General features: G+C 33.2%; 1 protein-coding gene across 1 annotated transcript; it reads left to right on the plus strand.

The window, feature by feature from the left end:
• Positions 1-225: 225 nt before the first annotated feature.
• LOC120575832 (DExH-box ATP-dependent RNA helicase DExH7, chloroplastic) lies at positions 226-17,688 on the plus strand (the record flags this gene model as incomplete). The annotated part of the gene is made up of 18 exons (XM_039829772.1): positions 226-375; positions 3,874-4,020; positions 4,101-4,202; positions 4,297-4,449; positions 5,481-5,585; positions 7,263-7,403; positions 8,490-8,579; positions 8,662-8,718; positions 8,929-9,012; positions 10,587-10,685; positions 10,772-10,912; positions 11,366-11,436; positions 12,817-12,886; positions 13,635-13,727; positions 14,307-14,519; positions 15,777-15,869; positions 16,776-16,898; positions 17,147-17,688. Coding segments are annotated over 18 exons (2,010 nt in total), but the record flags the coding sequence as incomplete, so codon positions are not given.
• Between the last annotated feature and the right edge of the window lie 256 nt (positions 17,689-17,944).

Consider the following 17,944-nt stretch of genomic DNA (forward strand, 5'->3'; position numbering starts at 1 on the left):
TTTATTCTAATTGTGCTAAAGAATCTAATTGAGAAGCAGTCCAGTGAAAGCTCTTCAAAAGTCAAGGTCATTCTAATGTATGATCTTAAGTATTTAAATTTGTTCCATGAGTTAGTTGTTTAGTTTTTTTTTTTTTGTTTCCATTTCCTTTTAGCTCGATTTCCTTTTTTATCTTACAACTATAAATATCAGGTCAGCAACTGTGGATTCAGGTTCATTTTCTAGCTACTTCGGTCATTTCCTGTAGTTACTGCAGAAGGCAGGACTCATCCAGTGACAACATACTTTCTTGAGGATGTATATGATCAGATTAAATATCGTCTTGCTTCAGATTCACCGGCTTCTTTAACAAATGAAACATTTCCCAAAGGACAGGTAATCTATAGCCCTCTTAAGATTACTTTTGCTGAATTTAGTTATAATTTAACTGGTTTATATTTGTTTAACCATTCCTTCAGGCTAATAAAAGTAGACCAGGTAATATAAGGGAATTAGATATAAACAGTATCATTTTATAGGAATATGATAGAAACTGGTGCCTATAGTGAAAAAGTTAGTAGAAACGACAATTTATTTATAACAATCTCCGGACTGTTAACTCAACGGAAATGAGTTCTCTTACAATACAACAAATTAGGAATTAACACAAACTAGGGAAAGAAATAGTCTGCTGTTACAAGACAATTCATATCCAAAAAATTCGAGAGTTTTTGTCCCAAAATAAACACCTACTCATTTTTCCTTAGGTTTTCCTATTATTCAAAACTTGTTTAAGAACCTAATTGCTGCCTAAAGCATAATAATTGTTGGTTGTTGCCTAATAACATGATTACTGACACACTCCTCTTCTCTCCTCCTCCCTCCTCCTCCTCTGAGTTCAAACCTAATTTGACAGATAAAAATTTCATCAACATTATAAATCAAGTAAACGATTGATTATCCCCGAGAAACAAACCCAGGTGATTGCTCCAGATACACATTCCTCTTCAAGATCACCATGCAAAAACATTTTTACTGTCAAGTTGATGGCGAGACCAGCTGCAATTGAGAGGAGTCTAACATATGCCATTTTGGCTACCGGTTAAATCCGTGTATATCCCCTGGCCATAAATCGACCTTAAATCGACCAGTCCCTACCATCAAGACAAATTTTCACCATATAAAGCTAACAACAACATACTCAATGTTGAAATTTGGGGCCTAACTCATCCTTACAAAATCGGTTCATAAGGTGAGGAGTGCCTCCTCTTTATAAACTCTTATCAAGAGTCTTATCTACTCAATGTGGGACTTGGGTTTTTCCCAATACACCCCCCTCACGCCCAGCTCTCTTCTTGGACTTGGTGCGTGGATAGGTAGGTAGCCCTTGAATTCGACAAGCTCTGATACCATGTTGAAATTTGGGGCCTAACTCATCCTTACAAAACCGGTTCATAAGGTGAGGAGTGCCTCCTCTTTATAAACTCTTATCAAGAGTCTTATCTACTCAATGTGGGACTTGGGTTTTTCCCAATACACTCAAGTCGTCCCAATGGGTGGAGAGCACACATCTCGCCAGTCACTGCTTGCCTCCATTCATGGTGGGGTGATGCACTGATGTGTCACCTGGAGATTTAGGAATAAAAACAAAAGACAAAGAAGAAAACAAATATAATGCAAAGGGGAAAGACTGATAGCACAAGTCAATGTGATGAGGAAATGGGTTTCGAGTAAGACATATACCTTTACAAATAATGGGAAGATCCACGGTTGGATCCGGTAAAGGTGGCAGAGGAGTATGGAATGACTTCATTATCATAAACAGGCGTCGGGACATGCACAACAGAGGGCGGTTGACGACAGTGGTATGTCTGAATAAGTTATGCAGTGGGAAGGTACTCGAGAGGGTTTGAAGAAGGATCCGCGGGAGGGTCTGCCAGAGGGACACTTATAGTGGGTTCTGGTGGGATTGACACCATAGGATGAAGTGGGATGATAGAGGCGTGATAGTACAACAACGGAAGAGGATCAGGAGGTACGTAGGTCTACTCAAAGTATGGAACAGACCTCAAAAATATAATATAAGCCAAAATGAGGCACCGTCAAAGAGTAAAAGTAGGAAGCGAGTGTAAAAGGGATATTAGGAAAAAGGACAGAGCGGGGGACCAGGTGACCTAGGACAGAAGAGGGCATGCAATTTATAATATAGCATATCGTTAGGACAACACTCCCCAAAAACGAGATGGAACATTACCGTGAAAGAAAAAGAGTCCAAGTAGTTTGAATGAATGCTGGTTTTTGCGTTCGGCTCCCCCATTTGGTTAAGGTGTATGGCGCAAGAAGTTCTGATAAGAATGCCATTAGAGGCCATAAAATTTTGAAATTGACGGGATCCATATTCTTAGCATTATCACTACGCAAAACCAAATTGACACGCCTAACTGAGTTCAACTTAATGATAAAATTGCTAAATAGAGAATACTTCCGATGTATTTTTCACTAAAATAATTTGTGCAACAAGAATATCATGAATAAAAGTAAAAAATATTTGGACTCAGAAGTCGAGAAAGTATGGGAAGACCCCGAAATCTGAGCGAACTAAATCAAAAGGGACGAAGCTCATTCATTGACTGAATCGGTAAAATCACTACGAGTGTGTTTCCCTAACCGACACGACTCACAATGTAAACCTGATAACTTGGAAAGACTAGGGACGAACATTTGATGTTCGATAAGACTTGGGTGACACAACTGAGCATGTATAGAAAGACGGAATTTGTGGTAGGGCACGTTGTTGATGGGTTTGAGAGATAATAAGGGCAATTAGACTCGCATTCAAGACCAATTGCCATTCCAAATAGACTCAAAGGATAGAACTGGAATAGACTCAACTAACCTTAATTTGTGGTAGGGCACGTTGTTGATGGGTTTGAGAGATAATAAGGGCCATTAGACTCGCCATTCAAGACCAATCTTCCATTCTGAAATAACTCAAAGGATAGAACTGGAATAGACTCAATTAACCTTAGTTAGTTGAAGTCACATTAGTAACTAGAGTTATACAAGCTTCATTGGCTTAGATAACTATTGAAATTTGGGGCCTAACTCATCCGTACAAAACCGGCTTGTAGTTGAGGAGTGCCTCCTCTTTATAAACTCTTCTCAAGGGTCCTATCTATCCGATGTAGGACTAAATCCACCCCCTCAAAGCCAACACAATGAAGGTGTTGGAAGCTGCAATGAAGGCAAACCAAAGGCCGCGATTTAGGCGGACTAGGGCGGACCGCAATAAAGGTGGAATTTCATTAACAGCGAAACCAAGGTCTAGAGTCATACAAGTGTAATTATTTGGCACAGTAAACATTTGGGTTTCGGTTGTTTTTTGCGTGCTGTTTTTGTTAGTGTGGGGGCTTGCGGTTTTCGCTCGCAGTTGGGTTTTCTGAGGGGATTGATATTTTGGGCGTTTGTTTTAAGTGCTATTAACCCGCTTGCTTACTTTGCTGCACACTGTTCTTTCGCTTTTTACCTGTGTTTGGGTGGTTTAAGCCGTTATACACAGTGCTGGAGACTATACTAGCTCTTGCAAGCTCTAGTCTAACTATTCCTTTGATAATATATATAATTTGGTGTGATTTAATGTTATTTCCTTCTACTTAAAGCAATATTCAATCATTTCACAGCTGTGTCGTTCCTGTTACTCATAGTACAGCTGTAAAGCCACACATAACACTGATTGGTCATCCTCAATCTCCTACAATTCAGTTGTCTGGCCCAATTTTAGAACTAAAGATATTTCCTAAAAAATGCATAAGTTTTACATTGAAGAATCGAACTAGATGTTATACTGATCAGCCTTGCTCTAATTAATGTAATGCTGCAATTTAGAACTTGCAGAGAGCTCCCGTGACAAACAGCAGGGGGAAGAAGAATCTAGTCTTATCTGCATGGGGCGATGAATCTGTGCTTTCTGAAGAGCATGTTAATCCATATTTTGTTCCTAGTTATTATCAGTCATACAGTGAACAAGCCCAAAAAAATCTGGTGAGTTTCTTTTAAAACGTGAATCTTCGTACTACCTATAATTGTAACTCTGATTTGACCATTCAGAGAAAATTATGCAGAAAAGAGTCAACGAGGATGTCATTGATTACGATCTTATTGAAGATCTAATATGTTACATTGATGAAAGTTGTGGTGAGGGTGCTATCCTTGTCTTCTTACCGGTAAGACCATTCGGTTTTCATTTGAGCTGGTATGCTTATCTTATCTGTATTTTCTTGTATATTAATATCTTTTCATTGTAATTTGACTTGTCAGGGAGTGTTTGAGATAAACCACTTACATGATAAGTTAACAGCGTCGTACCAGTTTGGTGGGCCATCTTCTGATTGGGTTATTCCTTTGCATTCGTCAGTTGCATCAACGGAACAGAAAAAGGTGTTTTTACGCCCTCCAGGAAATATACGAAAGGTGAGTTTGATCCATATGTTATATTTACTGGTACTATAAAATACTAATATATAGTCTACTAAAACTCATGAGGGAGAACTTTGATGATACCTTGCTCGAGAGTCTTGATACCTTGGAGCATATATATTGTATGCATCCAATTCAATTTGTTACAGATAAAATCAATGTGAGGTCCTTGTAGAGATTTGATGAACATATCGGCCTACTGATGGAGTTAATTGAAGAGGTTTAATGATGTCTGAAAGGATCTTCTCATTGATGAAGTGGCAAATAATTTCATGTGTTTAGTTATATTATGAAAGTAGTGTGGGGCATAACACAATAGTCTGAAGTAGACCTCCTATCACCGATATGCACTGCCCAATCTGCATCTAAATATCCAACAATATTGGCATGACCTCAATCTGTATAAATAAACCCTTTCCTAGGTGATCTCTTGATATACCTCAGGATCTAATCCACTGTATTCCAATGGCTATTACAAAGTGAATTTAGAAATTGATTCGCAATACTGACAGCAAACGAGATATTTGGTTTGCTCATAGTGAGATAATTCAATTTTTTTTTTTTTACTAATTTCCTGTTTCGGCTTCGGTCAAGATATGGCTCCCCGTGATTTTGCTTGAAGTCACATTTGGGTCCATAGGCAATCCAGTTTCAACCAAGGATCATCTTGATGCTGTTCTTGATGATCTTTTGGAAGGATATAATGTCTTCACCCTGTCAGTCAATAATAGTGTTCAAGTTCTCGATGCTCATGAAGCAACAGTCTAGAACACCATCAAACTTGACTGTCAATTTTGCAGATTGTTTACTATTTTTAACACCAGCAAACTTGACTGTCAATTTTGCAGATTGTTTACTATTTTTAGAGCATAAGAAACTATAATATATTTGATCTTATGTACCAGATATATGATATTTTCTCTTTCAAAAAAAAAAAGATATATGATATTTTCTTATATTCCATAAACTTAAATGATTTTTGTTTATCCTTATATATCTTAAAATATGTTTTGTTGTACTTATAGGTCGTTATAGCAACAAATATAGCAGAGACCAGCATAACAATAGATGATGTGATATATGTAATTGACTGTGGAAAACATAAGGAGAATCGATACAATCCACAGAAGGTATGTTCTTTTATTCTGATTTTGATGAGTTTCTATTTTACTTGGACAAGTCAATTGCGCAAATCTAATTTTATGAATCTCTACATTCTCTGGATCAAAATCATATGAGCTATACATGAATAAATTATTTAGAAAGCAGAGCCACAAACACATAATATGATACCGACATTGTACAATACAGACACAAAATATTGGGAAAATTTTAAAATTTATATGTCATGATATGAGTATAGTGCAACACATAATGTGTAAAACTAATATTAATTTGAAAACAAGCATAAGCACGTCATAGGATACCAATAATGTAATATAGACACAAGTATGCAGAAATTTTTCAAAGCGCAACACATAAAATTAATATAGAAACACAAATATTAAATCAAAAGAGAGAATTAATAATTTTTAAGTTGGCAAAAGTCATTGTTGAGATGATAAGTTTTTCTCATGTATTTATTTTTATGGTACCCCCATTTGTATTGGTATAAAAGTTAACGGAATGGAAGTAAAAAAATGTGAAATACAACCAAAAGTACCCGAAGTATCACAGAAGTATAATACTTGAATATATTATAGGCTTAATTGCACTTTTCACCCTTATCTTTTGCCAATTGTGCAATTTTGTACTCCATGTTTTTAATTGAGCGATTTTGCACCCCATCATTTTCCCCCTTTCTGATTTGAAGGCCCCTCGTGTGTTTTAGTGATGATGTGTCTAATTTTGATGATGTGTGTAAATGATATTTTAAAAAACAAAATAAATCATAACAATTAAATATTTTTTTTTGAAAAATAACAATTAAAATTATTAAAAGTGGTTAAATTATAAAAAAGAAATACATGTCCCTCATGGAACACCATTGAATTCATGGTGCTGACATACATATTATCCTTGTTGCGTTCCTGTACTCAAACAAAACCATTGGATTCGTTCATGTTCTTCGAATGTTGAACAGTTCAATCCATTTCCATTCCTCACAATCACTCTACATAACACTCTAATTCCAAATCCATGTCACTCTCACACTCTTCTTCCTCAAATCATTACTGTGCATTACTCAAACTCTACTGCGAAACCCGCAACTTCACCAAAGCAAAAACCCTCCATTCTCACATCATCAAAACCCTTCCATACCCTGAAACCTTCCTCTTAAACAATCTCATCAGTTCCTATGCCAGAGAAGAGAGTGCAGATGTGGTGGGGGTGGGAGGTGTGGGCGGAGGGATTTAACCCCAAATCTGGGTTCCATTTTTCTTTTTTATAATTTAACCACTTTTTAATAATTTTAATTCTTATGATTTATTTTGTTTTTTAAAAATATAGTTTGCACACATGTCAAAAATTAAATGAAGGCACATCATCAATATCAGACACATCATCACTAAAACACATGGGGGGCCTTCAAACCAGAAAGGGGGAAAAAGATGGGGTGCAAAATAGCTCAATTAAAAATATGGGGTGCAAAATCGCACAATTGGCAAAAGATAGGGGGGAAAAGTGCAATTAAGCCTATATTATATATGTATGATGCTCAACCACACCAACCAACCACTCTTATTGTTCACTGATTTCACTTTCACTTTTTGAAGGGGATTACAACTAAAATATTAATATTAAACTGTTAACATGTGTGGAATGAGATGATAGAACACCTCACTAACTGGTTTGATTGAAATTAGAAATTGTCTAGCATGGTTGAAGATTGGATTTCTCAAGCAAATGCAAGGCAGCGTCAGGGTAGAGCTGGACGTGTAAAACCTGGAATTTGCTTTCGCTTGTACACTCGTTATAGATTTGAAAAGCTCATGCGTCCTTATCAGGTATGCATTTTGAAAGGAAATGCTTACAAGAATACTCTTACCTACAGAATTCTTTTACCGACAGCTTTAACTGCTTCTGATAGTTACAAATGTTCTAAGACTAACCTACAATATATATACTCACTCATGTAACCTCTCTCATTAGGATGAACATTATTTGGATTAGATATTTCAGTTTCTCTGAATTACTCTCTGTTTCTTTCTACCATGAATTCTGAAATTAAAGATTCTTTAATGTGCATTTAGTTTGTTTTATGTTTTCATTTACGATTGATATATTTTTGTTATAAATATCGGATTTTTGTAATTATTTGTAATAATTGTATTTAGTCCATTAGATTTAGAATAGTCTATTTTTTTTAAACGAATAGTCTATTTATTTAAACGAATTAGTGTTTTAATCTATTGAATGAGATTATTTTAATTTCTTCAGAGAAAATAAAATACTCTCAGCCTTGTTATTTATAACCGAGTGATTACAATTAAATCTAATGATTTCCCATTTTCATGATTTTCCACTGAAAAATGTGAAATCTTATGTATGGTTTGAAATATTTTGATTACAATTTCTTTTGAAAATCATTGCAATAGGAAACACAATAAAAATAGAATGCCATTTGTACTATTATTACTACTGTAAATATTTAATTATTATCTATTGTAAACAAAATTGAATATTTTGTAGTTATAAGTGGAGGTTGTGCTCACCCCACTTAGGCTTTGTTTGGGAGTTTAGAGGGGAGGGTTTTGAAAAATAGGAAGGAGCAAGTGCAAGAAATAGAAGACATTGGGAGGAGAGGGCTTTGGAGGTTAATTTTTTATACATAATACAAAATCTCCCTCATTTGGGGGAACTCAAAAATTGTATTGGGGAGGGTTTTGGGAGGTTTCGGAGGGTTTATATGAATTTTTCAAATTCAATCTATGTTGTGATGATATAAATTTATAATTACAAAAGTACCCAATATCCCTCATTTTCAAGATTTTAAGAATGAAATGCCAAAAGCAAATGTTGTTTGTTGTCTTTCCATCATTCTAATATCCTTTCTTTTCCTTATGCATCTATGTTATATTCTTCTTATCCAGGTGCCGGAGATGCTTCGGATGCCATTAGTTGAATTGTGTCTGCAGATTAAATTACTATCTCTTGGGTATATCAAGCCGTTTTTGTCTACTGTAAGCAATAATTTTTTCGGATTTATAAGAATTATGTGATCAGTTATATGGACTGCTCTTTACAGTATATTTCCAATAACAGGCTTTAGAACCTCCGAAAATCGAAGCAATTGATTCAGCAATGTCTTTATTGTACGAGGTACTCTGACATTTTCCTACTATGTTTTCTCATCCTTCCAGTTTTTTTCTTCAACAACAAATATTCCCTTCCCTATTAGCTTTGTGTTTGGAAATATGTTTTTATATAGTCATAAGTTCATAACCTGTTTGTAGAACTATGTAATATGATAGATAAAATGTTTCCTGATTTATGTATCTGCTTTCTTATAATGAAACCAAAATGGTGCAGGTCGGTGCTCTTGAAGGGGATGAAGAGTTGACACCTCTTGGGCATCATCTGGCAAAACTACCTGTTGATGTATTAATTGGGAAGGTGTACACATTATTATTTCCTCTTATTTTCAAAGGATTAAAAAAAATCTTGTTTTCATTTCAATGCAACTTTATTTCTCTAGAATTCATTTATTTTTATATATGATTTTTGTCTTTTTGTTTATCTATTCAATGTTCTTCACCTAAATTAAAATTGTTTGATATTAAAACATCGACACACACTCCCATTTCCATGTAGCTAAGGTTCATTGTATAGCAAGCAATGTATCTTAGGGGTTAGCTTAGCTACTCCATGTAAATGGCATTGTTCATTTACTATCAATGTAACTTCCATGGTCATAAATTATATGTTGGATGGCTCAAATCGATGGGTTCTATTAGGTTTTCATATTGAGCATAACTCATTCTGACCATAATAAGCAGATTTATTCTCGTTATTATTTGATAGATTTATCTCCTTAGGGCCCGTTTGATGCCCAAAATAAGAGACAAGATATGATTATTGTATCATATCTTGTCTCAATCCAGTGTTTGTTGAGGCAACGAGATATGGTAAACTAATCTTGAAACTTATCCTATCTTGTCTCTCTGATTAAAATTCTTATCTTGAATATGAGTTGGGTTAGAAATTAACATGATAGGATAAAATAAAATAAAAATTATTGATTTATTCCTATTATATATAACTATGTGAAAACTGACATCTGATAAAATATAGATATAAATAAAAGATAAACAAAAAAATTGATATGAAATTAATAAATAAAAATATTAATAATTAATTTATTGAAATTAGAATCTTTTAAAATAAAATTATTATTAAAAATTACAAAAACATGATTATAAATTTATTTTTATTGACGCATTAAATATAATTTTCTTGCAAGGGTAATTCTGTTATTTACCTATAATACATACATACATACATACATATATATATATATATATATATATATATATATATATATATATCTTTATTTAGCATATTTAACATATATAGTGTAATTATTTATTTACTCATTTTGTTTTCTAATAAAAATTAATTTTTTTTACTTTTTTTAGTATTGTCAATGGATTTTTTTTTTAAATTATATGAATTGTTAAATTACTTATACAATTTTTTTTAGTTTTATAAGTTTAAAAATATTAAAATTTAATTTCAAAAGAATATATGTAATTGTTTCACAAGGGTAATTTTGTCATTTAAATATGATATAGTATATAATATCATGTCCTTATTAGGTGTGTACCAAAAGAATGATATGATAAAATACTGTTATCATGTTTGTTATCATGATAGGATAATTGTTTACCCTGCCCCTATCCTATCATATCCTTATTGAGCTCTATATCGTATTTTGTCTCTATCCTATCATAAGTCATAACCATCAAACATGCTCTTAGTTTCCTGTAATTAGAATATATTTGATTTAATTTTATTTTAGTAAATGCCCTTTCCTTATTTAGGGTAGATTTGATACGGTTTATATTTTATTTACACCTTAAATACCGAAAAATGGAAAGAAAAAAATTTAGACCTTTTTTCTACTATTTTTCTTTTCATATGATATAAGGTTGCTGGGCCAGCCACTAATGGTGTTTCTGTGACTGCAGATGATGTTGTATGGTGCAATTTTCGGTTGCTTGTCACCGATTCTTTCAGTTTCTGCATTTTTAAGTTACAAGTCTCCATTTGTGTATCCCAAGGATGAGGTCTTCTATACTATAAATTCTTTGATATATATTTAGTCTGGTTAGCTAATTTGACTTTGAATTAAATGCTGTGTGTCTATCTTCAGAGGCAGAATGTTGAAAGAGCAAAACTAACATTGTTGAATGATAAGCAAGATGGGCCTGGTGAGGGAAATGATATTGATAGACAATCTGATCATTTACTTATGATTATAGCTTACAAAAAATGGGAGACTATTTTGAACGAGGTCAGTATGTGATTCTGATTTGTTTTTTAGGCACGCCCTGTGTAATTAGTTTTAAGATTACCCTGGTTGAGGGATGCAATATCTTATGGTATGCTGCCTTCTAAGTATTACTATTACTAATGCTCTCAGAAAATGAGATTGCACATGAAGAAAACTTACAAGTAGAAATGACTACCATGTATCTCCTTGCGAGGGAAAATAAGTAAATAAATGAATAGAGAAACTGCCCTTGCTTATCATAATCATCATGAAACTTTAGCTGTAGGTATACTTAACTATTAGCTGTAAAAAATGTGTTTATAAACACAGGCGGTCCTCATCTTACCAGCTGGTTTTGTAAGAGTTGAGTTAGGCCCAACCCAGATTATAAGAGAACTTTCATATTTTGCAAGACATATTTCGTCATAGTATTGCCTTCTCTCAAAAAAATATTGATTACATTTACATCTGCAGAAAGGACCAAAAGCTGCACAGCAATTCTGCAATTCATATTTTCTGAGCAGCTCTGTAATGTTTATGATAAGGTATTCTATTTTTTACTTCATCTTATTCAAGGGACTAAACTTCAGAGGGGCAATTTCGGTGGGCTAGTTTGGCTTCTTAAAAAAGGGACTAAACTCCAAAGGGGTCTTTTTTTTTATTATTTCTCCTGCATCTATCTCTTTTACTATTTTTCATTTAAGACATCTCTCAGCTACCTCTAAGTATTCTTTCGTCTCGTATTACTTAACAATTTTTTTTTTTTTTATCTTCCCTTTCATTATATCATTTAATTAGTAATGTTCCTTGTGACATGTCTCTTGGTCCAAGTAAAAAGAAGAATATGCTGAAATGTTAAGTTTCAACACACCATAGGTTGAATTTACATAGAATGGACATAATGAATAGTGAATACTACAATACAGTTTGTGATCCTTGTTTCGTTAGCATATTTATATATTCTAGGATTAGAGAAAATGTATTTTTCTCAATGAAATCAGAATGGAGATACAATAGGCGTTATTGCTTCTTGCTGCACATGTAACTAAGTTACCCCAAACAAAGGTGCAATAAACAGATGTAGATTGTAGACCTCCTATCTCCTGGGTTCCTTCCTTGTTGTCCCCAAGTTTTTTATATGTTACATCCTTTGTCACAAAAGTAATTATCGTAATTAAATAAGTAAAAATACCAGACAATTAGGTATAATAAAAACATTTAAAATAAATAAGTAACAAAACCATAACCGCAGAAATAACAAATCATACGAATTAAGAATCTAAACTCCTAATTATCACTATAATAAGAGCCGATTCTAAGTAAATCTCAAAATTAACCAAAAGCCAGCCAACACAGAGGAAACTAATGTGATCACATCCTGATGATCACTCATCAGAATCATCATTGATTTCATCTTATCGTGCCAGATCATCATTTACTCGCACGATTGACGTGCAAGCAGTCACAGGGGAAACAAACGAAGCTGAGCCATCATACTCAAGCATAAAATGAGCGGAGTATGATATTTCAAATGCAATGAAAAATTATTTAACTATGCAATCATCATAAATACGTAAACATTCATTTAATATGTTATCATGTATGCATGGCAATACAATAAGCACGTTAATCATCAACTGTCTCTCAATTGGATCCAGCTAACTCCGGGTTTACGTGGGTAGAGAAGCCATATAAGAGTCTTGTCAGGGTAATTTAGTATTCAACGTGAATGTCTTCCCCAAGGCTTCATCAGCCTTTTACTTCGATTTTATCCTACTTATATGAATGCATACATGTAGGATATATATTGGTAGGCATTAATATATGTTAAGGACATGCCAAAAGGCATGTTACTCAAAGCTTATTTTTCTGAATTGTATTTTCTATATCAGCACTTCTCAAGTACACGATTTATATGTATGCAGGGAGATGAGGATACAGTTTGGAACATTGCTAGCAGATATTGGTCTCATCATTCTTCCAAAATTAAATCAGGTTTGATGCCTTTTATTAAGCACTCCTTCTGTTCCCTTTTAATTTTCACTTTTGCAGAAATTTTTTGTTTCTAATTAACTGTCACTTTCAAAGTTTAATACAACATTAAATGTTGTTTTTCTTATATTACCCTTATTTATTTATTGCAGAGAGAGAAAAATATATGAAATGAGATATTAAATGATTAGGGCTATTATAGGAAAAAGATAAATTGTTGTATCAAAAATAGTAAAATGTATTTGTTGTCTTGGTTTGTGTAAAAAGTCAAAAGGTGACAATTAAAAAGAAACAGATTAAATGGCAGCGTTGCTGTCCAATGGCACTTATAAACATGTTCCCTTGCATTCTGAAATGACGATCATTGGTTTTCGTGGGGTTTATATAGTGAAGGTTGGACCTAATGATCATATTGATCATTTCAAAGCTCGTTTGATGGCAAAAGGATATACACATATTTATCTACAACTTACACGCATTTCAGAAATAGACAAAAACAAATTACACCATATTTGACATCAAATATTGATGTCAAAATACCATTTTTCTTAGACTATTTATATTATTACAAATATTCCTACATATGTTTTCTATGTTTAAGTGCTATTAAGGATATACCTTGCTTATAGTGCACTGCACATAGGATAGCATTATATTTGTGTAAGCAGTATGTCAAAAGTTTGATAAAATTGTAAGTGTGAATGCTTTGTTTGTTATTTTCTCTGATGTATAATCTGGACAACCACTTCAGATGGATGGAAGAAAGATAGGAAGTCTTGACAGGTGGCTTTCTGATTCATCACAACCATTTAATATGTATGCACATCACCCGTCAATTCTAAAGGTAAGGCTTGAGTATATTTAGTTATAACTTTTAGACAATGCTTGCTTCTTTTTCGCCAAATCTTTAAGGTGATGTTCTGTGATTCTCTCACTTAGCCATTTGTATCTGTTCTCCAAGTTATGTTTAAAATATGATGTCATTTCCTTCATTTTGCAGTGTCCTAGTTGAGTTTATGCCTTGACTTTTTCTATCTCTTTTGTTATGTCCTAGTTGAGTTTACCACCTAAGTGAAAGGCTTGACCCAAGATTCTGCAAAACTAAAGCATCTTACATTTTCTAATTGTTATCGGACTTCTATTTTTTATTTTTTATGCAATCTGTGTCTTCCATGTCTAGAATACGAATAATAGTCTTATTACATATCATTTGAAAGAGTAATCCATTTGTATTTCTTGGGAAAATTGGGCCAAGGGTCAGTCCTTGTACAAGGATACTCATTCTCTAAACCCTCCTATTTCATGACCTATCTATCCTATACAGAAATTAGAAGTGGTATAGAAGTGATGTTGAAAAAAATAATGACAAAATCTCATGATCAGATGTTATTTCAAGCAAAGATCTCTGAGTGTACCCTTGCAGGCTATACTATGTGCAGGTTTATACCCCAATGTAGCAGCTGGTGAACAAGGTATTGTTTCAGCAGCTCTCACCAGCCTTAAGCAGTCTCCTAGCACTGCGAATTCTAGTCATAGAGTCTGGTTTGATGGAAGAAGAGAAGTTCATGTCCACCCGTCTTCTATCAACAGTAGCACAAAAGCATTCAAGTACCCCTTTCTTGTCTTCCTTGAAAAGGTTTGTAAAGTTTTTGCTGAACTTTGTTAAGATTCCTTTTTTGCTTAAAATGTTGCTTGAACATAATTTGGAAATGTATTATCTCTTTAAGTTTGTTCATTTAGTTTGTTGCTTTGAAATCAATGTAATGTAATAATACGTATATCAATATTATAAAATATCTTAGAATATATTAGAGAATTTTAGTTTAGTTCTTACGATTTGTTTATAATCTTAGAGTATCGTAGATTATCTCTTTGGATTAGTTTTTTATATTACATATTATGATTTGTTTCTTAATTTCTCTATTTATTTAGGATTAAGTCTATGTATCCTTACAACGGGGACTAGTGTTCGGTCTTTCCTATCAAGTTATTAGCAATAATATTCAATGTTATTAACTATAAATTTGGATTAGTGTTCACCATTTTGTATCAAGTATATTATAGAAAAAAAGTATTTATCAAGTTATTGACAATAATATTCAAAGTTTTTTTTTTGTCCCTGTGAGCTTAGCTCAGATGGTAAGGACTAATCAAGTATATTATAGAAAAAAGTATTTATCAAGTTATTGACAATAATATTCAAAGTTTTTTTTTTTTTTTTTGTCCCCGTGAGCTTAGCTCAATTGGTAAGGACAATGCATAATATATGCAAGGTCTGGGGTTCGAATCCCGGCCACCACCAAAAAAAGTTCTTATTTTTTTTCTCTCCTCCTTTTGTCAAAATTGCATAATTTCAACATGGTATTTCCAGCTTGGTTTGATATTACGAGTCCGTTTATTTCCTGATTTCCCTATTTATTTTAGATTGAGACTATGTATCGCTATAAATGGGAATTAGCGTTCAGTCTTTAGTATCAAGCTATCAAATTACTAATAATAATATTCGAAGTTCTAATTTTTTTTCTCTACTCCTTTTGTCTAAAACAGATAGCAGTATGTGTTTACAATTCTAAAATAATTTAATAACCCTGTAACTAGTTTGGTTGTTCTTTCTAGAGAAATTATGTGCCTGGCTAAATTTTCTTACTCAGTTTAATATTTTGAGAAAGTGAATTTTTGTCTCAATTGCATACATCAGTTACATACAGGAGAATATATAAAGAGCGTAAATATAAGGATTTATATTTTTCCTAATTAATGTAATTGCATCATTATCCTGTTTACACTAATTCTAAAACACCCCTTCAAGTAATATATAAAATATATACATCAAACCTGTACATTTATAATCAATCTGTTTACATGTAAATGACGTAAATGTTAAAATTTTCAGGTTGAAACGAACAAAATATTTTTACGAGATACTTCAGTCATTTCTCCATACTCAATTTTGCTCTTTGGAGGGTCAATCAATGTTCAGCATCAGGTACATATTCTATTACTCTATTCCCAAATAAATTATACTTATGGCAATGGCTAAGATAGACCACCTATACCTCAATTGGTGGTCCACCATGAACTAGGTAATTATAGCAGTTTCGTTAATATTTTGAAATTCTTTAGTTTTCTAGATTTATAAAATCATTCCTAAAATACTAGATTTGATATTTTTTTAAGCCTTGACTGTGATCTTGTCCATTCAAAGTTGTTCACTATTTTTCCGAAATTTCACAATGAAATTCAGAAACAATACACCATTTTATTTAAGTTTTTATTGCGGAAAAAATACTCTTTTGCACCTTTTATCGTTTTATGGTGTTTTATGCCAAGGTTTGTCGGTCCTCATGTTCACAAACCAGTCAATGAAACTGAAGTATTGAGAAAAATACCATGATTATTGAAATTCTTGATACCATTTATTTTATTTGCCAACTTGCCTTCAAAATTTTGGGGTAATAATTGTTCTTAATGCTCATTTTGTGGGTGCCTGTTCTCTAGTTTAGACTTGTTTTGATGCTTTTTCCTCTAAGTATTCGTAGTTGAATTAGTCATGGGGGACTTTGTTGACATTCTAATCTTATTCTAAAAAATTCTTTATAATTCTAAGTAATCCCCACATTTGAATCATATTTTTTTGATGGGTTTAGAACCTTGCTTTCTAATTTTCACCTATTTACTAATTCAACTAAATAGGAAAATAATAACATGCAACAAAACGCCTAATTGAAAAATATTTACTATCTCTGACATGGAACCAAAAGAGATCTTTGTGGCTAATTATTAATCGGAGGAAACAGAACCATGTGTTAGCTCTCTCTCTAGATTGTTTAATGCTGCTCATTCAAGTGTGAAATTCTTGTTTGTTTTGAACTTTCTTTCCTTTACATGATAGACTGGACTAGTCATCATCGATGGATGGTTAAAATTGAATGCACCTGCCCAAATAGCTGTCTTGTTCAAGGAGCTACGGTTGACTCTACATTCCATTTTGAAGGAACTTATTAGAAAACCAGAGGTACCACTTTATAGATATATTCCATTTCTAATGATATTTTGAATGTCTTGAAGCTTTCCCGTTGCCCATCATGTTTCTCTTATCCTCTTCGCTGGTTTTAATGCATCAAAATCTACCTTAATATTGTTTCAGTTATATTAACTTAAAGCTTATATTCTTCTGTAATTTGTATGGTATGGTAACTTAATGCTATTTGTTTTATTTTGTTGTAGTAACGACACGGTTATTTTTTGTTTGTTTGTTTTCAGAATGTGATCGTTCTAAATGATGAGATCATTAAGTCTATCATCAATCTTCTTTTAGAAGAAGGCAGTGTGCCTAAATGATTGAGTGTCAGAGTTACATGGAAGAAAGCTGTATCTGCTATGCACTTCAGAGATTTGGTCATTCTTAGGAGTAAAGGGAGCTGAGCCTTCTCATCCCTGAAAACAAACAAGAGCCCTTTTTTGGACCATTGAGTATGAACTGGACCTCAATAATAATCATGTTGCACTAGGTAAACATGGTAAAGGGATAGCATATTAATTTTCTAGGTAGGCAGAGTAGAGAGTTTATTCAAGCATAGACAAAGTGTAGCATATTAATCATGTTGCACTAGGTAAACATGGTAAAGGGATAGCATATTAACCTTGATGCCAAACCTATAATTTGTGTATGGTGTTTTGTTCATGAAAATATCTTTGTACTCGTAAATATCTTATTTGGTAAGATGTGGTTGGATGCAGGTGTAAACAACTTTATACTAATGGTGCATACCAATTAAATTCATAATATCATACAGTATAAAAAACATGAAATTGGGGTTTTTCCTGAAATTACTTGCCAAACAAGTTAATAAATGCTTTGAATAAATAGGTAAAATAACCAAAATCTGGACCTTATCGTCCCTGATATGAGCCTTGAGGGCTAATTGTGAAGGTGGAGGTGATGTTAGGCAGAGGGTTGAAGGCGATGTGTTAGCGGGATGGAATGATGCAAGGCCTAAACAATGGAGAGCATATGTAAGAAAGAAAAAGAAAGAGAACGTACAAAAAGTGTGATCGCCT

This window comes from Medicago truncatula, unplaced genomic scaffold (assembly GCF_003473485.1).
Source record: "Medicago truncatula cultivar Jemalong A17 unplaced genomic scaffold, MtrunA17r5.0-ANR MtrunA17Chr0c12, whole genome shotgun sequence".
Classification (NCBI taxonomy): Eukaryota; Viridiplantae; Streptophyta; class Magnoliopsida; order Fabales; family Fabaceae; genus Medicago; species Medicago truncatula.